The 27,005-nt window shown below is 35.2% G+C and overlaps 1 protein-coding gene across 2 annotated transcripts in view; it reads right to left on the bottom strand.

Moving 5' to 3' along the window:
- The window catches only part of MICU1 (mitochondrial calcium uptake 1), a 227,940-nt gene that overhangs the window by 125,050 nt on the left and 75,885 nt on the right, over window positions 1-27,005 (bottom strand). For both annotated transcript variants that reach the window (XM_005888689.3, XM_070364852.1), the window contains exon 6: window positions 6,261-6,375. In XM_005888689.3, coding sequence (XP_005888751.1) covers window positions 6,261-6,375 — 115 coding nt within the window. The remainder of the gene's footprint in view (window positions 1-6,260; window positions 6,376-27,005) is intronic.

The raw sequence follows: 27,005 nt of genomic DNA, 5'->3' as shown, positions 1-27,005 counted from the left end.
ACATACCTCAACATAATAAAAGCTATATATGACAAACCCACAGCAAACATTATCCTCAATGGTGAAAAATTGAAAGCATTTCCTCTAAAGTCAGGAACAAAACAAGGGTGCCCACTTTCACCATTACTATTCAACATAGTTTTGGAAGTTTTGGCTACAGCAATCAGAGCAGAAAAAAGAAATAAAAGGAATCAAATTGGAAAAAGAAGAAGTAAAACTCTCACTATTTGCAGATGACATGATCCTCTACATAGAAAACCCTAAAGACTCCACAGAAAATTACTAGAACTAATCAATGATTATAGTAAAGTTGCAGGATATAAAATCAACACACAGAAATCCCTTTGCATTCCTATACACTAATAATGAGAAAACAGAAAGAGAAATTAAGGAAACAATTCCATTCACCATTGCAACGAAGAGAATAAAAATACTTAGGAATATATCTACCTAAAGAAACTAAAGACCTATATATAGAAAACTATAAAACACTGGTGAAAGAAATCAAAGAGGACACTAATAGATGGAGAAATATACCATGTTCATGGATTGGAAGAATCAATATAGTGAAAATGAGTATACTACCCAAAGCAATTTATAGATTCAATGCAATCCCTATCAAGCTACCAACAGCATTCTTCACAGAGCTAGAACAAATAATTTCACAATTTGTATGGAAATACAAAAACCTCGTATAGCCAAAAAGCGATCTTGAGAAAGAAAAATGGAACTGGAGGAATCAACCTACCTGACTTCAGGCTCTACTACAAAGCCACAGTTATCAAGACAGTATGGTACTGGCACAAAGACAGAAATATAGATCAATGGAACAAAATAGAAAGCCCAGAGATAAATCCACGCACATATGGACACCTTATCTTTGACAAAGGAGGCAAGAATATACAGTGGATTAAAGACAATCTCTTTAACAAGTGGTGCTGGGAAATCTGGTCAACCACTTGTTAAAGAATGAAACTAGAACACTTTCTAACACCATATACAAAAATAAACTCAAAATGGATTAAAGATCTCAACATAAGACCAGAAACTATAAAACTCCTAGAGGAGAACATAGGCAAAACACTCTCTGACATACATCACAGCAGGATCCTCTATGACCCACCTCCCAGAATATTGGAAATAAAAGCAAAAATAAACAAATGGGACCTAATTAAACTTAAAAGCTTCTGCACATCAAAGGAAACTATTAGCAAGGTGAAAAGACAGCCTTCAGAATGGGAGAAAATAATAGCAAATGAAGCAAACCGACAAACAACTAATCTCAAAAATATACAAGCAACTCCTACAGCTCAACTCCAGAAAAATAAATGACCCAATCAAAAAATGGGCCAAAGATCTAAATAGACATTTCTCCAAAGAAGACATACAGATGGCTAACAAACACTTGAAAAGATGTTCAACATCACTCTTTATCAGAGAAATGCAAATCAAAACCACTATGAGGTACCATTTCACACCAGTCAGAATGGCTGCGATCCAAAAGTCTACAAATAATAAATGCTGGAGAGGGTGTGGAGAAAAGGGAACCCTCTTATACTGTTGGTGGGAATGCAAATTAGTACAGCCACTATGGAGAACAGTGTGAGATTCCTTAAAAAAACTGGAAATAGAACTGCCTTATGATCCAGCAATCCCACTGCTGGGCATACACACTGAGGAAACCAGAAGGGAAAGAGACACGTGTACCCCAATGTTCATTGCAGCACTGTTTATAATAGCCAGGACATGGAAGCAACCTAGATGTCCATCAGCAGATGAATGGATAAGAAAGCTGTGGTACATATACACAATGGAGTATTACTCAGCCATTAAAAAGAATACATTTGAATCAGTTCTAATGAGGTGGATGAAACTGGAGACTATTATACAGAGTGAAGTAAGCCAGAAGGAAAAACATAAATACAGTATACTAACGCATGTATATGGAATTTAGAAAGATGGTATTATAGATGTAGGACAGTACTGTATCATACCTCTGTGAATGTAAAATATCTTCTACCTGCTTTATGATATGTAGTAGTGACTGTGCTTTATCAGATCTGTTTTTAATGACGTTATTCTAGAATGTTTTCTTTCCAGATGATGATTGAGAAACGTAATCAAAAAATGGTGCCAGGTACCACAACAGTAACAGAACTTAGCTGTTTTCTGAGGTTTTGTTTTTTAACTTTTTTTTTTTTTTAATGGAGTGTGCTGGATGTCTCTATAATTTTGTTCAGATGACTGCAGAACTTGGAAAAGCTGTTGCTGCTATTGATGCATAACATACTGCTATTGGTCTTTTTATATAAATAAATAAATCTATATATATATACATATATATATATAATTTGAATTTTGGAAACTTTAGCTGTGCTGTCAACTTTGGAAAAAGTATCCCAGTTGTACCGTGTTGGGTTGGCATTGTACAGAAATTAACAGCCATATTGGTCTAGAAACGTTAAACATAATTTTTTCCATTTGTACAGGGGTAACACACTGTATTAAATATGTAAGGTCTTATCTACATGTGTTTGATTACAGAAACTAATAAAGTATTCTCTAAATAAAAAAAAAAAAAAATAAAGGATTGCATTTCCTTTTGCCTGACGACCTTGCAAGAAGTGTATTTAGATGTAACGATTCCTTGTTATTCACAAAAAGGTGGATTCACTGAATGCCTCACTTATCGTTCTAGCAGCAATTAGGACGTGGGAAATAACTGATCTCAATGTCATTTCTGTGGCATATTTCCCTCCATGATGTGTTAAATAAAGTAAACAATGCAGTGCAAAACATACAGATTTTAAGAATGCCTGAACTGCCCATTATCTACAGGAGAGTTTATGACCAGTCTTTCCACAGTTCAGTTTTAGAGAAAGAAGAGGCACTATGGTAGCTTATCACTGCTGAAAATGTGACCACAGCAGTAAAGCCAAGTGACAGAAGCCCATGTGCTGGAGTGGCCTGGGTTCAAGCCCTAAATCATTTTCTTACTGTGGGACTTGAGGCAAGTTTTTTTTTTTTAATATAAATTTATTTATTTTAATTGGAGGCTAATTACTTTACAATATTGTATGGGTTTTGCCATACATTGACATGAATCCACCAAAGGTGTACACGTGTTCCCAATCCTGAACCCCCCTCCCACCTCCCTCCCTGTACCATCCCTCTGGGTCATCCCAGTGCACCAGCCCCAAGCACCCTGGATTATGAATCAAATCTGGACTGGCGATTCGTTTCACGTATGATAATATAGATGTTTCAATGCCATTCTCCCAAATCATCCCATCCTCACCCTCTCCCACAGAGTCTAAAAGACTGTTCTATACATCTATGTCTCTTTTGCTGTCTCGCATACAGGGTTATCGTTACCATCTTTCTAAATTCCATATATATATGTTAGTATACTGTACTGGTGTTTTTCTTTCTGGCTTACTTCACTCTGTATAATAGGCTCCAGTTTCATCCACCTCATTAGAACTGATTCAAATGTATTCTTTTTAATGGCTGAATAATACTCCATTGTGTATATGTACCATAGCTTTCTTATCCGTTCATCTGCTGATGGGCATCTAGGTTGCTTCCATGTCCTGGCTATTATAAACAGTGCTGCGATGAACATTGGGGTACACGTGTCTCTTTCCCTTCTGGTTTCCTCAGTGTGTATGCCCAGCAGTGGGATTGCTGGGTCGTATGGCAGTTCTATTTCCAGTTTTTTAAGCAATCTCCACACAGTTCTCCATAGTGGCTGTACTAGTTTGCATTCCCACCAACAGTGTAAGAGGGTTCGCTTTTCTCCACACCCTCTCCAGCATTTATTGCAAGTTTTTAATTGTTTTGTATGCCTCAATTTCCTCATCTGTAAAATGAAGATAGTAAACTACAAACATTACATGGTTGATATAAGGAAAATGCAGGTGCAATTGAAGTCCTCAAAGAAAAGTATTTGGTGAAATAGCTGAAATTTTTCCAAATTTGATGAAAACTATAAACCCACAGACCCCAAAACTCAAAGAATCCCAAGACAAGCAACACAAGAACACTATACAGAGGTACATAATGAAACGAAAACCAAACAGCCCTGCTAAAAACTACATCAGCGGTTCTCAAACAGGGATTATTCCTCCCCATTCCTACTCCTCTGGGGACATTTGACAAAGACATTTTTGTTTGCAACAACTGGGTGGGGGAGTGTGCATGACTGGCATCTAATGCGCAGAGGCCAGGAACGCTGCTAAACATCCTATAATGGAAAGGACAGCCCTCACAAAAATCAGTTACCCTGCCTAAAACATCAACAGTGCTAAGGCTGAGAAATACGGGGCTTCCCTGGTGGCTCAGATGGTAAAGAGTCTGCCTGCAATGAGGGAAGAGAAATACTAAAAGCATGTAATAATCAAAATGCTTAAAACTAGTGAAAAGAGAAAATCTTAAAAATCATATCCTTATCATATTTTCTCATCCTGAAAAATACAGAAAGTATATGAGATTGTAATATTAAGCATTTTTTGTAAATCACACACCAAGGTTAAGCCAGGAGCTGAGTACGAAGAAGTAAAGGTGTCCAGACCTGTAGAGCTACTTGGAGGGGTTCCCAGTACTCACAAGTCAATGTGACTTTTAAAAAAAAATCTGAATTTAGGGAGCTACACAATGTGCAGTTTCTATCTTCAGCAGAAACTGAAGATTCTGCTCTGTGGTCTTCCTGACACTTAATCATAGGTAAGAAGTGGTGGGGCCAGGATTTGAACTGAAGTCTGTTTTGAAAATGCATCAAAATAATATTAATAATACAAAATATAAGATCATAAATGTGCTTTCAGTTTACTATTTTGGGTCTTCATAAGTTAATATATATCTGTGGGGCTAGAGCACTGGTCCACTACAAATTTTTTTTTTTTTAACTTTACAATATTGTATTGGTTTTGTCATATATCAGCATGAATCTGCCACAGGTATACACGTGTCAATTACTTTGGTACTCAGGGACAGCTGTGGTAAAGCATATTAGTCTATATTTCTTCATTTTTTCTGTCAATTGGAGGAAAGAAGAGTCACAGCTATGGCAAGAACTGTGTATCACTTACTGAAAATTGTTTATAGTTTAAAAAAATTTTTTATGGAATACAGTTGATATACAATGTTGTGTTAGTTTCTGCTATACAGCGAAGTAAATCAGTTACACATATATTCACTTCTTTTCTAGATATTTTTCCCATATAGGTCATTATGGAGTATTGAGAAGAGTTCCCTGTGCTATACAGTAGGTCCTTATTACTTATCTATTTTATATACAGTTGGAGGAGGAAATGGCAAACCACCCCAGTATCCTTGCCTGGAGAATTCCACAGACAGAGGAGCCTGGTGGGCTATAGTCCATGAGGTTGCAAAGAGTTGGACACGATTGAGCGACTAACACACTTATATACAGTAGTATATATGTCAATCCCAATCTCCCAATTTACCCCTCCTCATCCCTTCCCCACTGGAAACCATAAGTTTGGAAAACTGTTTACAGTTTTATCTTTATAGATGACTACTCTGGAGAAGAGTAGAAAGAGGTGCTTATTTTTATTTGGTTCTGTCCTCCATGGGGAAAAAATTGAGAATCACTTCTTTCAAGTATCAGATCTCTTTGGATCAAGTTAGGTGGATTTCAATGGAATGTACACAGAGAGCTAGAGACATACACTTTTTTTCCTGAATGGTTAAAACAAAGTCATACTAAAGGGAAATAATGCTAAGAACACTTACAGTAGCATACTAATCAACAAAACTGTTTAGCCTAGAATAATCAGAAATTCATCAGTGCTCTAAAGGAGTAAAACCTGAGTTTTGTGTTTTAAGAAGTAATCTTCCAAGGTTCAAAAATGAATGTTCAACACAATTAGAACAACTGAGCCAATCATCTTTAGTAAAGGAAATACTAGATTAATATGTGTTTTACTGAGGAAGTATAAACATTAATGAGGGCTAAAGGAGCAGGCAATGTATAAATTATCTTGAGCTTCAAACAGTTAAAAGGTAACTTCGCAGTTGCTTTTTTGTTTTCTTCTAACTTTACCTGGATACTTTATTTTCCTCCCTGTTTTTCTGGGTGGTTCTATATACAAGTTATAGAGAATCCAAAACAAATGAAATTTGATGTAACACCATTCATTAACTTTGCAAACATGTTTTGTTTCCTCCTCCAATCAACTTAACTCTTTTTATAGTCCAGTATGCTACCTGTAAGTGAATAAAAAGTTCATACTTACTCGAAAGAACAGTCGTAAGGAAAATGTAGTCTGAAAAGGATATAAGTCCACATTCTCCAAGGGTGTAAAATATACTGCCTTCATCAGCAAATTTTTCTCGTTCCTGGGCAATTTTCTATTGAATGTATGGGTCCAACCAAAAGATAAAAAGGAGATATAACAGAATGAGAATATAAATAGTTAGAGATGAATGATCATTTATCTGACAGTTTTATGCTATTTATTATAAGCATTTCTCTGATGGCCATTCCAAATTAATGGATCCTTTACAGTTTTTAAGATGATTAAAATTATAAGCAAAAGATGATTTTGTTTATTTGCTCCAACACTGGCTTAATGTGAGCAATGGAAAGTTTTCAGTTTTATGAACTCCTGCCATTTAACATGTAACAGGCCCATTTCAGGTCTGAATTTGTTTCTGAGTTTGAAAAACAATCCACCTTTTTCTATAGAGGTATATAAGGTAGAGAAAAAAAAAAATCAGTTCTAAATACCCAAGAAAAACAACTAATGATTAGAACTAGTGATCAGAAATGAAGAAGTTAGCAACTATTGTCAGCACCCACCCAAATGCTCAGAAAATTAATTTCTGAAATATTAATTTTAACTTTTATCTTATGAACCCCAAGAATCTTAGTTTTTGAAATGTAGAACAGTTTACAGAGTAAATAGCACCTCTGAAATATGTCAAATCAGACATACACATCAAGCTTTAGGCATGATATAATTTAGTCATATTTACTGTTACTTTGGTGGAGGCTCCTAAATTTTAGCTATTTGAAGAAACTCTCCTATAACTTAGTATTAACTCTATGTATGTATTTATTTTCTTTAATCTACAAGCTAACAGAGAGAGTTTGTTAGCTCTCTCAGGTCTCTCTCTCAGAGACAGCTCTGTCAGCTCTCTCTGAGAACCATTCTCAGGTTCAGAAATGGTCTATCCGGGAAGCAGTCTATTTCTGGGTGTTTAAGGAAACCTACCCCCGCCTTTTCTTTTATAATTCCCTACCAGACCAGAAACTTAAGAGGTGACATCAATGATACTTTCAAAAACTGAAAAGGATCCATGGAAGAGTTAGACTTGAAACTCATTTTTATAAGTTTGACTCACTTTGGACCAACCAAAGAAATTTCAGGAATTATTCTAGGTACCAAAAAAGGGAGAGGAGGTTTTAAAAACCCAAACCAACAAAGCGCAGTCAAAGTAATATCATGCAAGCACAAAGTAAGCAGCAGCACTGCAAGCATAACCTTGGGAGGAGCATCATGGAAACTAAACCAACAAGCACGACCACACCATCATCCAGGTACACAGCCACCCAATAGGTTACCTCTGTCTAGTGAAGATCCCATCATACACACAAAGGAAAGAAAAGTGGTTAACCAATGGAAGACATGAGGACCAAATGAATCATCATGATCTTCTTAGTAAACCCCCTCAAAATAGCCTCTCCTGGATATTTGCTTATAATATGAAACAGCAACGATGGAAAAGGCAAAAATCCACAGTTGAATGCCAACGAAGCAGTAAGAGGTTTTGATGGCAGTTTCTACTTAGGAAAGGGCTTCTCTGACTCATTTGTGATGGGCAGAAAGCCTGGTCTGGCCTAACAGCATTTAGAGATTACTTGCTTGAGCCAAAACCAAAAATGAGCCCACAGTCCAATTAAGGTTAGACCTCATATCACACTTGATCTTTTACCAACAGATTAAATACAAATTTCAGACAAAAAAAGGCTACTGGATGAAAAGAGAAGCAAAGTTGTTCACTGGCAAGTTAATATTTTAATTTCTCAAAAGAAAATTGTAGATTTTTTAACATTATCCAAGATACTGCAAAGGAAAAGCATGTGAACTAGAAAAAAATACACAAAATGAGAATAGGCTGTCAAAGGCATACAATCTTACTTGTTAGAATAAATATCAATAGAAGCTGAGTAACCCATATTAATTATGTAATAATCTTATAGAGAAACTGCTATAATAAAAGAAAATAAATAGTACATTGGGATCCAGAAGTTGAGAAACAAAAATCTTAAGACAAAATCTTAGACAAAAATCTAAGGACAAACTGAAAGGAGGAAACCAGGCCAAAAAAACATATCCAATATTATTTTTCTAAGAATCATCTGGACCATGCTGCTGCTCAGAAAATAAAAAGACAAATCTTAAGTTTATAACTTTTAATTTTGATGTAATTTCAAACTCAGAAAAGTGGAGAGAACTGTATAAGGAACTCCCATATGCTTTTTACTCACATTCACCAACAGTTTACATATCTCCTTATCTGCTTTATCATTTTACATATCTTCTTTTATATTATATCAAAACTTGGAGCCATGCCCCTTTAGACTTCAATACTTCAATAAATATTTCCTATGAACAAAGACATTCTCTCATATACTACAGTAAAAATTTGATAAAATCAGGATATTTAACACTGATACATATTATTACTTGTAATCCACAGCCTATTATCAAATTTAGCAAACTATCTCAGTAATTTACTTTTTAGCTATTAATACTTTCCTTCTATGGACCTAACAGAAGCAGAAGATATTAAGAAGAGGTGGCAAGAATACACAGAACTATACAAAAAAGATCTTTATGACCCAGATAATCACGATGGTGTGATCACTCACCTAGAGTCAGACATCCTGGAATGTGAAGTCAACTGGACCTTAGGAAGCATCACTACGAACAAAGTTAGTGGAGGTGATGGAATTCCAGTTGAGCTAAAGTGCAGCCCTCAAAATGCCAGCAAATTTGGAAAACTCAGCAGTGGCCACAGGACTGGAAAAGGTCATTCCTCATTCCAATCCCAAGAAAGACAATGTCAAAGAATGCTCAAACTACCACACAATTGCACTCATCTAACACGCTAGTAAACTAATGCTCAAAATTCTCCAAGCCAGGCTTCAGCAATATGTGAACCGTGAAATTGATGTTCAAGCTGGTTTTAGAAAAGGCAGAGGAACCAGAGATCAAATTGCCAACATCTGCTGGATCATTGAAAAAGCAAGAGAGTTCCAGAAAAACACCTATTTCTGCCTTATTGACTATGCCAAAGCCTTTGACTGTGTGGATCACCACAAACTGTGGAAAATTCTTCAAGAGATGGGAATACCAGACCACCTGACCTGCGTTCTGAGAAATCTGTATGCAGGTCAGGAAGTAAGTTAGAACTTAACTCAGACATGGAACAACAGACTGGTTCCAAATAGGAAAAGGAGTACGTCAAGGCGGTATATTGTCCCCTTGCTTATTTAACTTATATGCAGAGTACATCATGAGAAATTCTGAGTTGGATGAAGCACAAGCTGGAATCAAGATTGCTGGGAGAAATATCAATAACCTCAAATATGCAGATGACACCACCCTTATGGCAGAAAGTGAAGAAGAGCTAAAGAGCCTCTTGACGAAAGTGAAAGTGGAGAGTAAAAAAGCTGGCTTAAAGCTCAACATTCAGAAAACGAAGATCATGGCATCTGGTCCCATCACTTCATGGGAAATAGATGGGGAAACAGTGGAAACAGTGGCTGACTTTACTTTTGGGGGCTCAAAATCACTGCAGATGGTGGCTGCAGCCATGAAATTAAAAGATGCTTACTCCTTGGAAGAAAAGTTGTGACCAACCTAGACAGCATGTTAAAAAGCAGAGACATTACTTTGCCAACAAAGGTCTGTCTAGTCAAAGCTGCGGTTTTTCCAGTAATCATGTATGGATGTGAGAGTTGGACTATAAAGAAAGCTGGGTGCCAAAAAATTGATGCCTTTGAACTGTGATGTTGGAGAAGACACTTGAAGAGTCCCTTGGACTGCAAGGAGATCCAACCAGTCCATCCTAAAGGAAATCAGTCCTGAATATTCACTGGAAGGACTGATATTGAAGCTGAAACTCCAATACTTTGGCCACCTGATGCAAAGAACAGACTCATTTGAAAAGACCCTGATACTGGGAAAGATTGAAGGCGGGAGAAGGGGATGACAGAGGATGAGATGGTTGGATGGCATCACCGACTCAATGGACATGAGTTTGAGTAGACTCCAGGAGTTGGTGATGGACAGGGAGGCCTGGCATGCTGCAGTCCATGGGGTTGCAAAGAGTCGGACACGACTGAACTGAACTGAACTTTCCCTCTAGTCCAGGGTGTAGTCCACAAACACAAATGGCCTTTAGTTGTCATGTCTTTTTAATCTCCACTAATCCAAAATAGCTTTCTTTGTCCATCTTTGTTTTTCCCTTTGGAGGTTTATTATTATTTTCCATTGTGGTAAAATTCACATGACATAAAATTCAGCATTCTAACCATTTAACCAGAAAATGTGTGGGCTTTAAAAATTTGGTTTCTTTTGCAGATCAGGGTTTTTGTTGGTCTATCTGTGTTGTAGCAGCAATCAGTATTTCATTCCTTTTTATTGCCAAATAATATTCCATTGTATATGTACCATAAATTGTTTATCCATTCATCCATTAAAGGGTATTTGAGTTGTTTCCACCTTTTGGCTGTTGTGAATAATGCTACTATGTACATTCATGTACAAGTATTTGTTTGAGTATCTGCTTTCAATTCTTTTGGGTATATATCTGGGAATGGAACTGCTGAGTCATATCACACATCTATGTTTATGTTTTTGCAGAGTGGCCAAACTGTTTTCCACAGCAGCTATACCATTTTGCATTACTACCAGCAATGTAAAATGGTTCCAATTTCTCCACATCCTGAGTTTCTTTTCTTCATTTTTTAAATTATATCCATCTTAGTGAGTGCCAACTTGTATCTTATTGTGGTTTGATTTACATTTCCCTACTGTCTAATGATGTTGAGCATCTTTTCATGTGTCTGTTGGCGATCTGTATTATCTTCTTTGGAGAAATATCTATTCAAATCCTTTGCCCATTTTTTTGAATCGGGTTATTTGTTTTCTGTTGTTGAGTTGTAAGGTTCTCTATATATTCTATATACTAAACATGTATCTGATATAGGGTTTGCAAATAAATTCTTTCATTCTGCTCATTGCCTTTCACTCTCCTGATTATGTTCTTTGGTGCACAGAAATTTTAAATATTGATGAAGCTCAACTTGTCTATCTTTTTTCTCTTATTGCTTGTGCTTTTAATGTCATATCAAAGACTTCATCACAAAATCCAGGATCATGAAGATTTACCTGTTTCTCTAACAGTTCTGCAGTTTTAGCTTTTATATTTAGGTCACTGATCTATTTTGAGTTAACTTTGTATTAATGAGAGGTAGGGACTAAATTCATTCTTTTGCATGTGATATCCAGTTGAGCCCATACCATTTATTGAAATGATTATTCTTTTACCATTTATTTCTTGTTGAAAACAAATTGACCATATATATGTGCGTTTATTTCTGGATTCCTCATTTCACTCCACTGATCTATGTGTCTATTTTTATGCCAGTACCATGCTCTTTTTTTTCTCATAATTTTTTAAACCTGTGGTAAAATGTACTTATCATAAAATTTACCATGTTAACCATTTTAAAATGTACAATTTGGTGGTATTAAGTACAATAAAAACATTATATAACCACCACCACTACCTGGTTCCAGAATGTTCTCATCACCCCATTTGGAAACCCCTTATCCATTTAGTCACATTCCACTGCTCCTCCCTCTAGCCCCTGGAAACCACTAATGTACTTTCTGTCTTTATGGATTTACTTTTTCTGGATATTTCATGTAAATGGAACCATACCTAGTTATTTTCTTAGTGGCCACTCTGTGGATTACAATTAACATCTTAAATTTACAGCAATCTGGTTTGAATAAATACCAACTTGAACAGTATTTTAAAAAATTCTACTCTTGTAGAGTTCCATTTTCCTTTATAGTATTTTCACAATTACATTTTTATACAGTGTGACCATTAACATAGATTTTTTAATTACTGTCTTACACATTTGTCTTTTAAATCACAGAGGGATAAACAGGAGTTATACACTACAAATAAAATATTGCCTTTTTAATTTACCTATGTTGTTATCTTTGCTAGTGTTATTTCTTAATATAGCTTCAAGTTATTATCTAGTGTCCTTTCATTTCAGCCTTAAAGTACTCATTTTAGCATTTGGGGTAGAGTAGAGCTACTACCAACAAACTCCCTCAGTTTTTCTTAATCTGTGAATGGTTTAATATCTATCTCCTTCATTTTTGAAGAATAATTTTGTAGGTATAGAATTCTTGGTTGACAATTTTTTCTTTCAGTACTCTAAATATGTCAGCCCTCTGTCCTCCATAGTATCTGAAGAGAAACTGGTTGTTACTCTTACTGTGTACAGGTTGTATGTTGTAAGTTGCTTCTTTCTTGCTGTTTTCAAGATTCAGCAACTTCAGCTTTTGACAGTAATTATGTGTCTCAGTGTGGGTCTCTGATTTTTTCCTATTGGGAGTTATTCAGCTTCCTGGATGTGTAGATTCATATATTTCATTGAATTTGGAACGTTTTCAGCCATTATATCTTCAAATACTCTTTCTGCCCCTTTTCTTCTCTCCTTGCCCTTTGAAATTCCTATTATACATATGTTGGTATACTTGGTAGTGTCACATAGTTTCTTAAGCTGTGTCCATTTCTCTTCAATTTTTTTTTCTTCTGTTTTTTCAGACTGGATGGTATTAATTGACCCACCTTCACGTTCACTGAAGATTTTTCCTGTGTATTCAAATCTGCTGTTGAACCCCTTCACTAAAATTTTCCTTTCAGCTATAGGAAATGTTTAGTTTCAGAATTTCTATTTGATACTTTTTTTTTTTTTTTTACAATTTGTATCTCTTTATTGCTATTACTTCAGAGTCAGACATGACTGAGCAACTTCACTTTCACTTTTCACTTTCATGCACTGGAGAAGGAAATGGCACCCCACTCCAGTACTCCTGCCTGGAAAATCCCATGGACAGAGAAGCCTGTAGGCTGTGGTCCATGGGGTCACTAAGAGTCGGACACGACTGAGCGACTTCACTTTCTTTTTTCACTTTCATGCATTGGAGAAGGAAATGGCAACCCACTCCAGTGTTCTTGCCTGGAGAATCCCAGGTACAGGGGAGCCTGGTGGGCTGCCGTCTATGGGGTCTCACAGAGTCAGACACAACTGTAGCGACTTAGCAGCAGCAGCAGCAGCAGCAGCAGCAAAACTCATTCTCCTTGTTTCCCTTAGGTTCATTAGTGTACTTTCCTTTAGCTCTTTGAGGATACTTACGACATTTAAAGTCTGTTTTAAAGTCTGTTTATAGTAGGTTCAATATCTGAGTTTTTTCAAGGATAGTTCCTATTCCTTTCTTTTCCTGAGTCATACTTTCTTTTCAAGCATAATTTCTTACTGAAAATTGAATGTTTTCTATATTATAATGTGGTAATTCTGGAAATAGGGTTCTCCCACCTGCTCAGGGTTTGTTGTTGGTGCTTGTGTGGGTTGTAGTCATTTCTTTAATAATTTCTCTAAATTCTTCTGTAAACACTTTGTCAAGCATAGTCACTCAAATCTCTGTTTCATTACCAGCTGATGATCTGACAGAGATTTCCTTAAGTTCCTGGATCCAAAGGGTGGGAAAGACAAACTCTCTAGATGCTTGCAGATTGGCTTTGTGGTGGGCATTCTTTCAACGCTTACCCATTGTTTACCATTCTACCTTTGACTTCTTGTTTTCATGGAAGCCACACATCAGCCAGAGATGAAAGTTTAGGGTCTGTTGAGGTTTTCCTCTTAGTAGTCATTCAGCCCTAGCATGTACATCCCCTTCCAGATTCATGACTATATTTGGTTTCTTTACAGTTTTTGACCTTGAACAATTTGAAAAGTACAGGTGAATTATATTGTAAAATATTCCTCAATTTGAATTAGGCTGGTATTTCCTCATGATTATATCATATCTATTATAAACTATGAATTCATAGTAGCTCTAATTCCATTTTAATATCACAGAGTACAGTTTAGTCTTGCCCTTTATACATGTTACTCCCTTCTCCAAAGGGGAGAAAACTGATTCCCATTATCTGCAATACATTTACTCATTTGCTCAGGCTTAGAATACAAGAAAGATAGTTTCACAGTTGTTAATTATCTCTGCAAAAAACAAATGTAGAGTTCAATATTTGTTACAGTTTTAAGTAAAATCCACTTATGGTGAAATGCACAAATCCAATATACAATTCAATGAGTTCTATAAACACATATCTGACTAACCCAGGTACATACTATATTTGGGTTGCAGGACATTTCAACCACCCCTGATGTTTCCTTTATGCCCCTTCACAGTTAATTCCCACCATATTTTTGCACCATGGATTAGTTTTGCCTATTCTAGAACTGCCTACAAATGGTATCATCAACACATATGCTTCAGTGTGCAGCTTCTATGGCTTAGCATAGTGCTGGGGAGATTCATCCACACTCTATTAACGAGCAACTCATTAATTTTGATTGCAGAGTAATATAATAACTCGACAAAATAAAAATAAGTAATTTATGCAATTTGTTTTGTGTATTAATTATATTGTGCATCTAATACTAATACACACAGTAATACCAAAACTTATTCATTCCTTTATTGATTAAACACAGGCATGTTTCAGATTTTGGCTATTTTGACTTACCTCCAAGTTGTAACTTTTTTACTTGTTATTTTACTTGCAAGTAAAGTTGAGAGTGAAAAAGTTGGCTTAAAGCTCAACATTCAGAAAACTAAGATCATGGCATCTGGTCTCATCACTTCATGGGAAATAGATGGGGAAACAGTGGAAACAGTGTCAGACTTTATTTTTTTGGGCTCCAAAATCACTGCAGATGGTGACTGCAGCCATGAAATTAAAAGACGCTTACTCCTTGGAAGAAAAGTTGTGACCAACCTAGATAGCATATTGAAAAGAAGAGACATTACTTTGCCAACAAAGGTCCATCTAGTCAAGGCTATGGTTTTTCCAGTGGTCATGTATGGATGTGAGAGTTGGGACTGTGAAGAAAGCTGAGTGCTGAAGAATTGATGCTTTTGAACTGTGGTGTTGGAGAAGACTCTTGAGAGTCCCTTGGACTGCAAGGAGAGCCAACCAGTCCATTCTGAAGATCAGCCCTGGGATTTCTTTGGAAGGAATGATGCTGAAGCTGAAACTCCAGTACTTTGGCCACCTGATGTGAAGAGTTGACTCATTGGAAAAGACTCTGATGCTGGGAGGGATTGGGGGCAGGAGGAGAAGGGGATGACAGAGGATGAGATGGCTGGATGGCATCACTGATTCAATGGACGTGAGTCTGAGTGAACTCCGGGAGATGGTGATGGACAGGGAGGCCTGGTGTGCTGCGATTCATGGGGTCACAAAGAGTCAGACACAACTGAGAGACTGAACTGAACTGAAAGTTGAGTATGAGTTCTAGCTGCAACACATCTTTGTCAAAATGTATGTTGCCACTTTCTTTAATTTAGCCATTTTAGTGGTTCTCTCATCATGGTTTTATTGAGCATTTCTCTGATGACTGTTTTATGCACTTTATGCACTCAGTTTATTGGCAATTAATATATCTTTCTTTAGGAAGTATCTGTTCAAGTCTTCTGCCCATTTTTAATTGGGTTGTTTGTCTTTTTATTACTGATCATGGTATGTTCCAGACGTGAGACTCTTTTCAGTGTCTCCAAAATGACCCCAGTGTTTTTTGCCTTCTGGTATCCATGTCCTTATGTAGATCTAGTCTCTTCCCACACTGAATCAGGGCTGGTCTGTGTAACTAATAGGATACAGTTCAAGTGATAATGTATGACTTCTGATGTTAATGCATAAAAGGCACCTTGCTCTGCTGGAGGGAAGCCAGCTGTCATCAGAACAGAACAATCAAGAAGCAGGCTTATGGAAAGCCTACAGAGAGAGGATCTGAGGCCTCTCAGTAACAGTACTATCTTATCAACCATCTGAGTGAGCTACATTAGAAATGAATCTTATAGCCCTAGTCAAGCTAGATGACTAAGGTCCTAGCCAACACCTTACTGCAACTTAATGGAAAAGACTGAGCCAAAATCATGTAGGCAAACTGGTCCCCAATTTCTTATTCACAGAAAGCATGACACAAGAAATAATAATTGTCTTAAGCCACTAAGGTTTGGATTTATTACTGGGTAACAGATAACAAATACAATCAAATATGTACTAAAAGTACATTCTATTAGTCTGTGGCTTATAATTTCTATTGTATGTCAATAATCAGAAGTTTTAAACCTTCATCGAATCTAATTTTTCAATTTTCCCCTTATGGCTATTGCTTTCTGTATTCTATCTAATAAATTTCTGCCTATCTCTGGTCCATAAAAATATTCTCTGGTTTTTTTTAGAAGCCTTATAGTTTTAGATTTTATTCTTAGGTCTATGATCCATTTCAAAAGAATTTTGTGTATAGTGAAGTAAGGTGGTAAGGTTTATTTTTTAAAATAAAGATACATAGTTGTTTCTAAGCCATCTGCTGAAAACATCTTCCTTTCTCCATTTAATTAATTTGGTACCTTTATTAAAAATCCATTTACATATAAGTGTGCATCCACTCTTCTTTAACAGCTTCTGACTTGAGCAGCCTATTTCTTTTGAAGGTCTTTTGATTATTAGCAAAACATATGATTGTTTTCCAAAATATAAATAATGTAGATTGAGAGACTCTGCATGAGATGCATTTAGGGTTATAGTTTAGGTCTAATCACCTCCACCATTGGGGCAATTATAAAATTTGCAGAGATAATAAAGATGTCACTGAACAGACCTTAAATTGTATACTGATTGAGAATTACTATCAGACCATAGGGGCTATTTTACATTGACACTTTACAGTGCTAGTACAGTTAGTGTGATTTTTCTCCTAGAGAAAAGCCCTCTAAATGAGAAAATATTTCTGTTTGCAGGGCTATATACAAGACCTCTGCTGTACTGAGTACAGCTATAGGGACCAGGAGAGGCCAAAAGAAGGTCAAATTGCTCTACATAAGAAAAAGTTGAAGAAGACATCTGGGAGAATAAATATAAAAGGAAAAAGGAATCTTGAAAGGTGAGCCAAAAAGGATAAGGAGACATGACCAGAGAGGAATAGAAAGCATCAAAGCTGGGAAAACGGAGAAAAGAAGGCAGGTGAGCACATACGGGCACACGTGTGTGTGAGGACGGACAGAGAACACGTATTTTGCAGTAGCTCTTTGAAAACAAGAAACAAAGATGTTTAAAGAGGACTTTTAAATTAGTCATGCTTTGTGATGTGCCCTGTGCAACAGTCTTCTGTCTCTTTAATAAAGGTCTGCACTGTTTCTCCATACTTCTGGAGTTGGGGTGGGGGCAGAAGGAGAGAGGGAGAGAAGTTACATTATGTTTTCTGAGGCATCCACATACCAAAGAGTAGTTCAGGTACATTTATGATTATACAACTATCTATTAACTCTTAAGAACTTATAAGTGGGTTTTCAAGTTTCCAAGACTCAGACAATTCTTATAAAATTCATAATATATATTAATCACAAACACCAAAACTATCATAACACCATCATAACTGATCCATCAAATTAGTTAGGAGGAGAATCAAATAAAAATGTCAAGATTTGGAAAGAAGAAAATAAATTTTTAGACTATTTTGTGTTGCACGAATGTTTCTTAGCTGATCTTTTCAAATCAAATGCCCGATTCTACCATAAAATGATATCCTCAAGTCAAACAACAAAGCCAGAGGAGAATCTGTGAAAATAGATATATTTGAGTTTAACAATGAATAAATCTTTAAAAGTACCAAAGTATGATGAAAATGGAAAATCAAGATTTAAAGGACAGTGGAAGGAAGGTTTTTGGCTATTTTTTCTTATTTCTAAAGTCTTCTCAATGTTTCATTTTGCAAATTGAGAATGTCAAGTAAACTGTTCCTTCACTTAATCTTTTGGATAAAGCTTTATCTTTGCCTAAATTTTAACTCACTTTTGTTCTAAGCAAATACCATTTATACACTTCAGGAGGCACAGAGCAAGTAAAACATAGTCTTCCTTAGCAGACTGATGGTGATGCTCATTTTCTCTCACTGTTTCAGAGATGGTTATTTATATTTTTTGTTACTAATGAACATTTAGTATTAATATGCATTTTTACTACGAAAACCTATCATAATGATTTATACTTAATTCAATATAAGTTATAAATTCAATATAGATAATGAACATAACAAAACAAACTAAAAGGAAGATATCTATATAAAAGTTAAAAGAAATAGAATATATTCTAATTCTATTGTAAGACCATACAATATAAGATTAAGCAACATATTAACATGTTATTCAGTAAAAAAATTTATAGAAACTTATTTCATATTAAAGTTCCTGAGGTTAAGATTCTAGCAACTACTTCAGTGTATATGCTGACAATTAAACAGAATTGGGTATTTTAAAAAGAAGCAGTACTTGCAGATACCTTACAGAGCACTATACTATTTTATATATCTTAGAAGCGGCATAGCAAACACTACTCCAATCACCTGAATCTCTGAAAGAATGCAGATAAACTGATCACAACAGAATTTCTATTCAAGTTACTGACAAATGTTATTCCCCTTTTGGAGAACAAAACTATGCACAATATTTCAAAGCAGTGGGCTCACTGACTTAAAATGAAATTTAACTGTTTTACCATTCATTTACATGACCTAGTCTTAGATATTGTATGTTTTAAATTTTAAAACATAGCAACAGACTCAATATCACTAGAACATTCAAATTACTGACCTCAAGTACAAAGAAATTAATAACCTCATAGGAGTCCTGGTATTGATCTCAACTGCACCATATCTAAATCTTTTAATTTTTCAGATAAGCTGAAAGACTTGAGTAAACTTAGAACAAATCAGCAATTACATGTGTAATATACTTCTCAGTTAGTCTAAAACCTCAAATTGTTTCACCAGGATGGCTTTATGCTGAAAGATTCACACTCTGGTTTCTTACCCATCACAAAAACTTATAAAATATCTGGTTAAAATTGCAGGAGACCATCAGGAGACCTGGGACTGGGATTTCCAGACATGATTCAAACAAACTTGTTAATACTCACTGTGCTCAAACACAGTGAGTATTGTAATAGGTTTGAACAAAATAAGGCCAACAATTTTGCCTTCTAGGACTCAACTAGATAAAGCCAAAGGAAAAAAATTGTATCTATGAGCTTAACCTCAGTTATTTATTCTAGTTAAGATCTACTTTTCAAGTTCTATAGTGTAAGGTAAACTTTTTTCTGTTGAATAAAAGTTGATAGACTGTGCCAGCAAAATAGATGCTAACACATCATCTAGAACTTCAAAACATCTCTGGTATATAGAAAACCTGATAAAGAACACAGCTTTACTATTTAAATTAAGGTATCATCTTTTATGAGATGGAAATAACTGGATTGTTTTAATACTAACATTTCTCTATGTTGCTGAAATACATTTCAAAGCCTGCCCAAATTCCTCAAGAAGTACTTGAGGTTGTATTTCAGAAACAATGATAATAATATGCTTCTTCCAAAAGATGCAATGTTTGCATATCATTTCCAAATGATAACAGTATTTCTACCTAAGGCTGGGTTAAGGCCAGGAAAGAAGGATGTTAGAAAGAAAGAGAAAAGTCAGCAATTTCCTCATGCAATTAATGCTCACTCTTCATTGTTTAGTTGGTGCATAGATAGGTGCCAAAGCCTGTAAGATATCAATCTTAAACAATCACACTATTCTCAATCAAACAGAAAATGTTGCACAGTTAAAATACTTGTTATTCTTCTTTTATCCCATACCTGAACTTGCAGAAAGAAAGAATTTGGGGATATGTCAGATGAAAATTAAATTGAGATGTTTCTAATTTATAGTTCATGATTTCTTCTATTCCTAACTCAGTTTCCAAACTTTTAAAAGGTATTATTGAATTTGAGGCAACAAACAAAAATTTCTGTGCAACAAACTACAGAACGTGAATGCTTAAGATCCTGGAAACTTCACTCTTGCAGAAAGCCGTTCTCTTTTCAGTCCCAATTCTAGCCACTTTAGCTCTAAGAACAACTCCAAACTCCTAGAATACAAATGCTTTCCTACTTCATTAACTAGATGGCTAGAGAGAATAAGGATAATAAATGAGGATGCTTTTAAAAAAATAAAACAGTGGCAGAAGATTTGATTAAAGCAATGATAAAAATTCAAAAGTGTAATGCAATAGATTCATTTCAAAGAAATGATATAACTTTATTGAAATGATCTATTTCAGTTCTTAGTATTTGATGAGGTGTTATCAAAACCCTAGATGTGGAAAATCATCAACCATGTTAGTTTCTACCACATTATGCCTGCGAACTTGCTTCAAGGCAGCTCTGGGTGGGAGAATCTATATTTTGTCATTATTGATTATCTGCTATCCAAATCTAAGAATTTAATTTTGAATGTTGGCCACTCAAATCAATCAGTGCTGAAAAGAACTGTCCTGAGCTCAGCAGCAATACTTATTTCAGTCACATGGGTTAGAAGAGGCTTCCCTACCACTCCGTGGGGAAAAAAACCTCACATACAAATTTTGAAAAGTAAGTCAATAGTGTTGCACCTTCTTCTATTTGGAAAATCACTTTCAATAAAAAATACACCATAGGAAAAAAGAAAAAGAGCTTCACTCTGAGGATCAGTGTTCATATCCTTGATTTACACCATTCTAGAAACTACCATTTCCCAGGAAATCCTTTGGATGAAGAACTTTTAAATCATTTCAAAGTCAAACAGTTTCAGGTATTCCTTGAACACCACCAATGATTAAAGACATACTAAGAATTATAGTTTGCATGTTCTCTGCATGCACGCTTAGTCACTCAGTCGTATCTGACTCTTTGCGATGCCATGGACTGTAGCCCACCAGGCTCCTTTGTCCATGGAATTCTCCAGACAACAATAATGGAGTAGGTTGCCATTCTCTTCTCCAGGGAATCTTCCCAACACAGGGATCAAACCTGTGTCTCCTGCATAGCAGGCAGATTCTTTACCCTCTGAGCCATTGGGGAAGTCCATTCTATGCTAGGTATTGTGTTAAACACTTCTATTATCTCTTTTAAGTTCTTACTGCAATTCTGTGAGATAGGTGATACTACTACCTACACTTAACAGATATAAAACTGAGGGTTAGAGAAGTAATAAGCCCAAGGTGACAATGCTATAAAGTGGCAGGACAGGTCATGATCTGACTCCAGAACCCATGCACAAACTATTGTATTGTATGTTGTATTATATGTTGTATTATATCAAATGCACAAAAATACATCAGGTGTCTATATGGTGGTTTAGTTGTTAAGTCATGTCCGACTCTTGCAACCCCATGGACTGTAGTCTGCTAGGCTCCTCTGTCCATGGGATTCTCCAGGCAAGAATACTGGAGTGGGTTGTCATTTCCTTCTCTAGGGGGATCTACTGACTCAAGGATTGTACCTGGGTCTCCTGCATTGCATGCAGATTCTTTATCAACTGAGCTATGAGGGAAGTCCAACTATTTGCAATTTCTAAAACTGATAATGCAGATCAAATACTGTTGGAACAAAACAGTTAGTTATTGTAAAATACTGATCTTGAGGTTTAGCTTGTATTAGCTTATTTATCTTGAAGATGAAAATCTAGTTAATGATGTAGGTGCACATCATATTTTTATGTCTTGATTTGTTCAAACATGTATTTTAGTAATTTGCAAAATAAGTATCACTAAAAGAATGTAATGATTCTGTATAATCTTCTTAACTAGTAGATGTTAGGTTGATTTATAATTGGAGAAGCTTTTTAAGTTTAGAATTTTTTTTAAAAATGCACCATGGCGAAGATAAATATGCAAACCAAGAACTATCCTCTGCAATCAAAGGTCATCAACACATATGAGTTGAGAAATCATTTTTAACCATCATTAGAAGAAAAAAAATGTTTTGAGTGACTTTCATAGAAATCTATTTGTGTAACGTTCAAAGATGCTAGCATGTTTGTGCTAAAATGATTTTTAAAATTAAGTTAGTTTGGAACAAAGTCCTTTCAGATTGAAGTGAATTTCAAATTTTGTTTCATGATGGAAATGCTAAACAAAAAGGCACTGGAAATGTAATGGTTAGTCATGTTCATGCTTTCAAATCAACAATGATAAATCAAATGGGTTCACAGTTGATCCCAAATTCAAACACAACAAAATCTAAAATAAAAATGTATTTAAAGACATCTTATTAGAAGTCTTAATATTTGGGGTAACCATGTAAACTATACCCTTCTTGGGAGCACTTAATGATTATATTATTGTTTCTTTGTTCAAGATGAATAATCAAGGACATGGGTTAAATCAACAGACTTTAGCAGTGGTGGAACTCAGGGACTGGAAAGAGACATTACAGTCATTCCCTACAGAAATATAATAAGTATTGACACCATTCATTAGCTGTATCTGAGGAATAGCACTCATACTGTACTACCAGAAAAAGAAACAACAAAATGATTCCAGCCTTTCCACAGGCAACAGGAACTTAGCATGCAAAGGACAAATCCCTGTAAGGAAGCAAGCAAGCAATACCTCTCCTATTAAGTAACTGCTCATTGACCTTTGGAAGCTTAAACAATTTTTAGTAGTGTCACCAAAATGAGTGATGTTTATAGAACCCAACGTAAGTCAACAATTCCCCCACTACCTATTCTAAGAAAAAAATCTTATTATTTTTAATACAAAAAGCTTATTAATAAGAATTTTTAGCTGCTTCCTACAAACTGTCCTGCCATAAATAAGAGAACTGGAAGCGGCTTTCCTCAATCGCAGGTGTTAACATCTCATTTGATTTATGCTCCTTAGCACTTTGCATGATGGTTGAGCCATAGCTATTCTAAAACAAAATCTCTGGACTTAAGGAACATTGATCATGAGGTTATCAATCAATTATTTTGATATAGTAATTTAAGTATTTGTTGATTTGTTTCAGAATGTAGTTAAAGGAAAATTAAGATAATCTACAGAACCACTAACAGGATGAATGGTTTGAGGGGTTGGTAAGGAAACTACTACAAATACATATACCATTTTAAGAACAAGGAAGCACAGGGAAAATTTTGTATAAAAATAAAGAACACCCTGTAATCTTCACTAATTGATTATTTTAAGCCAAAAGATGTTCTAATTAAGTTTTATATTTTTATTAAGAAATGCAAGAGTAATGTTTTTAGTGAATATTTTAAAATACATTTTAGTAGTTTATAAACTATAAGAAGTCTAAACCTTCAAAGATCAATTTGAAAAGTACTTCTTACATGTGTCCTTGAAATTCTCCTTTGTCAGCCTACAAATCTATATATTCTTTTTCATCATTTTCTCTATGTATTTGTTGCTTTTCCAAGTTAAAGCTGTTGTTTAGCTCAAAAAAGCAAAATAATGAAGTGTTTCTAAATGCTTCATCTGTTTACTCTTAAGTCATTTTACTGAGTTAAGTACAACTAAGTAACTGCCTATCTGTATTTATTACTTAAGAAATTTCAAAAGAAAGAAAAAGGACTAATTTTTCACTTGGAGTTGTCTCACCATCCCTGTTACAGTTCAGCCAGGAACATGGCTTCCCTACTAAGACAATTTAAATGACCCAACTGAGTATCTACTATACAATGTTTAAAACAGTTTCTTTAACTTTTGTGTGACACATAATGTTAAAACTTCCTTTTAAATTATGCTAGGTTCTATATTCTCAAGGACTTGTGAAGTATTTGACCTGTCATATTAGAGATAAAGTACGTTAATTTAAAGTGACAGGAACTGAATCATTCTGAAGGGAGCAGGGAAAGGACATAAGCATGCACTGAACCTTTATCCCTGCACCATAACTATGGGTTTTGAAACATTAATTAATTTAAAGCACATGCTGCTGAGTCGGTACCTGCCAGAAATCCTGATCAGAAGATGAGAAAAAGAAAAAAATTGACATTGATTATATGAACAAAAACTCCTAAATTAAATATACATGTATCACAAACAATTATAACATATAAGGACCAAATGAGATTTGTAATAAAAGGACTGAAAATCTGTAAACAGGAAATGAGAAATACATAGAAATATTTTATATATTATCTAGTAGGTACAGTAGGACAAAACAAAAACCCAAGTAATTCAATTCTTAACCTTCCCCTAAAAAACATACAATTTCAGAAAAACTTCACAACACTATAAAAAGAGAATACATGAATAATTAATTTATTAAAGAAAAGGGAAAGCAAATATTTAACTTTTTTTCATAGGTAGTCAAGCCATTTCTTTAATTAAGGTTTCCTTTAAGGGTATCTTATTGTCATTTCATGACATATTTTTTAACTTGACAGCAAATTTGTTGGTTTACTAACCATATTTGCCATATAGACAATCAACTCAGCCTGGAAAATCCCACGGGCAGAGGAGCCTGGTAGGCTGCCGTCTATGGGGTCGCTAAGAGTCAGACACGACTGAGCGACTTCACTTTCACTTTTCACTTTCATGCATTGGAGAAGGAAATGGCAACCCATTCCAGTGTTCTTGCCTGGAGAATCCCAGGGACGGGGGAGCCTGGTGGGCTGCCATCTATGGGGTCATACAGAGTTGGACACAACTGAAGTGACTTAGCAGCAGCAGCATGCTTTTCTCTAGCATTTCATACAAATGAAGAAGATAACACACACAGTAGCAGCTAACTCCTTTCATAAACTGAGTAAAGGGCTCCAAGTAATGCAAAATAGCTATAATCTGTAGAGTCAGATACTTTGCCTTTTGTCTTGTTCTTATAGTTACAGAAGATAATTGATACTCAGAGGTTAAGTAGTCCCTTGCCCAAAGTTGTATGTGGCAGAATTCATATATGAATACAAGATTGTCTATACCCAAAACCACATTAATCTCATCCTATGCTTTTACACACTAATAAATATAATAATCCATAATTCTGTATTTTTCAAATTCAGTTCAGCATACCTACAATATCTACCAATCATTTATGCGTAGCTATGAGATGCTCAAATTGTACATCCCTTGTAAAATATTTTAAACACCAAAACCAGATTTTCTGAGGGCTGTAGTGTCTACAAAGAACTAAAATTGCTAATTTGTAAGAAGAGAGAAAAGTGAGAAAATAGTTTTTAAAATTATTTAAAGAACTTCAGATGAGAAAGAAAGAAGATGAAAAAATCTGAGACTAAAAATAAAACAGAAAAGTACAACAGGTGTAAAAGGATTTTCTGAAATGCTGAACCAGTACTTGATTTCATTTTGGTAATGTATTACATTGTAAACTTTTGCTTATCTAAAGGCTATAGAGTAGCTTGAATCAAATGATGCAACATTTAACACAAAACCAATCAACATTTGAAAGACTAAACAGTTCAGTTTTTAACAGGAATATTATTTTCTCAATAGAAAGTAATCTTCATTTTAATAAGCCAAGATCCAATTTTCAAATATAGATAACAGTCTTCACTTTAAGAGTGATGGTTTCGATTAAAAAAGAAAAAGGAAAAAAAAGACACAGCATTTTTCAAAATGCCAATTGATATTCATGGCATTTGAGAAAACAATGGAGGAAATGACAGTGAAGTTGAAATTCTTCTAAATTCAGGTATTGAAATTTGTGTCTCTCTTGTTTTCTTTCTTTAAAATTAAACACTGTGGTTTTTCAGGTTAACATAGGCTTTTAATCCAAGAAGAAAAAATTAACACTCTTCAACAAAGTGAAAACACCAAGTTCTTTTTTGCACAAATAACATTGTTAATAAACTATAAGAAATATTTAACAAGAGAAGTTTCTATTTACAACTAGATCATATAGACAAACAGCTTAGATACATGAAAGGAGAAAGATAATAGCATAGTGCTTAAGACAGTGGATGCAGGAGCCAGAGTTCCAATTCGGACTCTTGGCTCCACCAATTACCAACTGTATGATCTCAGGTTAAAAAAAAAAGGCTAAGCTACTTAACTTTTATGTATTTTAGTATCTTATTTGTAAAATGATAAAAACAGCAAGCTATCTGAAAGAGTGGTTGTGTGCATTAGAATTATTATGTATAAACACTTGGAACAGTGCTTGGTAGATAATAAATACTCAAAAACTTCAACTGTTGTTCTTTTTCATATTAGTAGTAGTACTGACAGTAATAGCTCCCTCAAGAGACAAATAGAATCAAGCATTTTTCATTTAGAAATTTTACTTTCAACTAAAAAACAAACCACTGACAACCAAAGAATGAATGTGTCAATGGAGTTTTTTTTTAAAGGGCTAAATTATCATCCCTAAAATAATATGTAATTATGATATATTTGTGGAGAACTTCAGGCTTCAAATAATTGAAATACTTTATGTATCCTCTTCGAATGTCTTACAATTTTTAGGACAAATACAAACAAGGATCAAAAAAAAATATGAAGCAGAAACAATAAAATTGTCTATATATTCTTATTTATCAATGCATGTGTGCTAAGTTACTTCAATTGTGTCCAACTCTTTGTGATCCGATGGACTATACCCTGCCAGGCTTCTCTGTCCATGAGATTCTCCAGGCAAGAATACTAGAGTGGGTTGCCACGGCCTTCTCCAGGGAATCTTTGCAACCCAGGGACTGAACCGCCATCTCATTATGTCTCCTGCATTGACCCGAACTGGGAAGCCCTATTTATCTATAGAAAGACCTGAATAAATATACCAATTCACCAGGAATTTAGAACTGACTGGTTTTGAGTCTGTGAAAAGCAAAA

The sequence above is a fragment of the Bos mutus genome, chromosome 28 (assembly GCF_027580195.1).
Source record: "Bos mutus isolate GX-2022 chromosome 28, NWIPB_WYAK_1.1, whole genome shotgun sequence".
In the NCBI taxonomy this organism is placed as follows: Eukaryota; Metazoa; Chordata; class Mammalia; order Artiodactyla; family Bovidae; genus Bos; species Bos mutus.
This window is presented reverse-complemented; position numbering and strand designations above follow the sequence as displayed.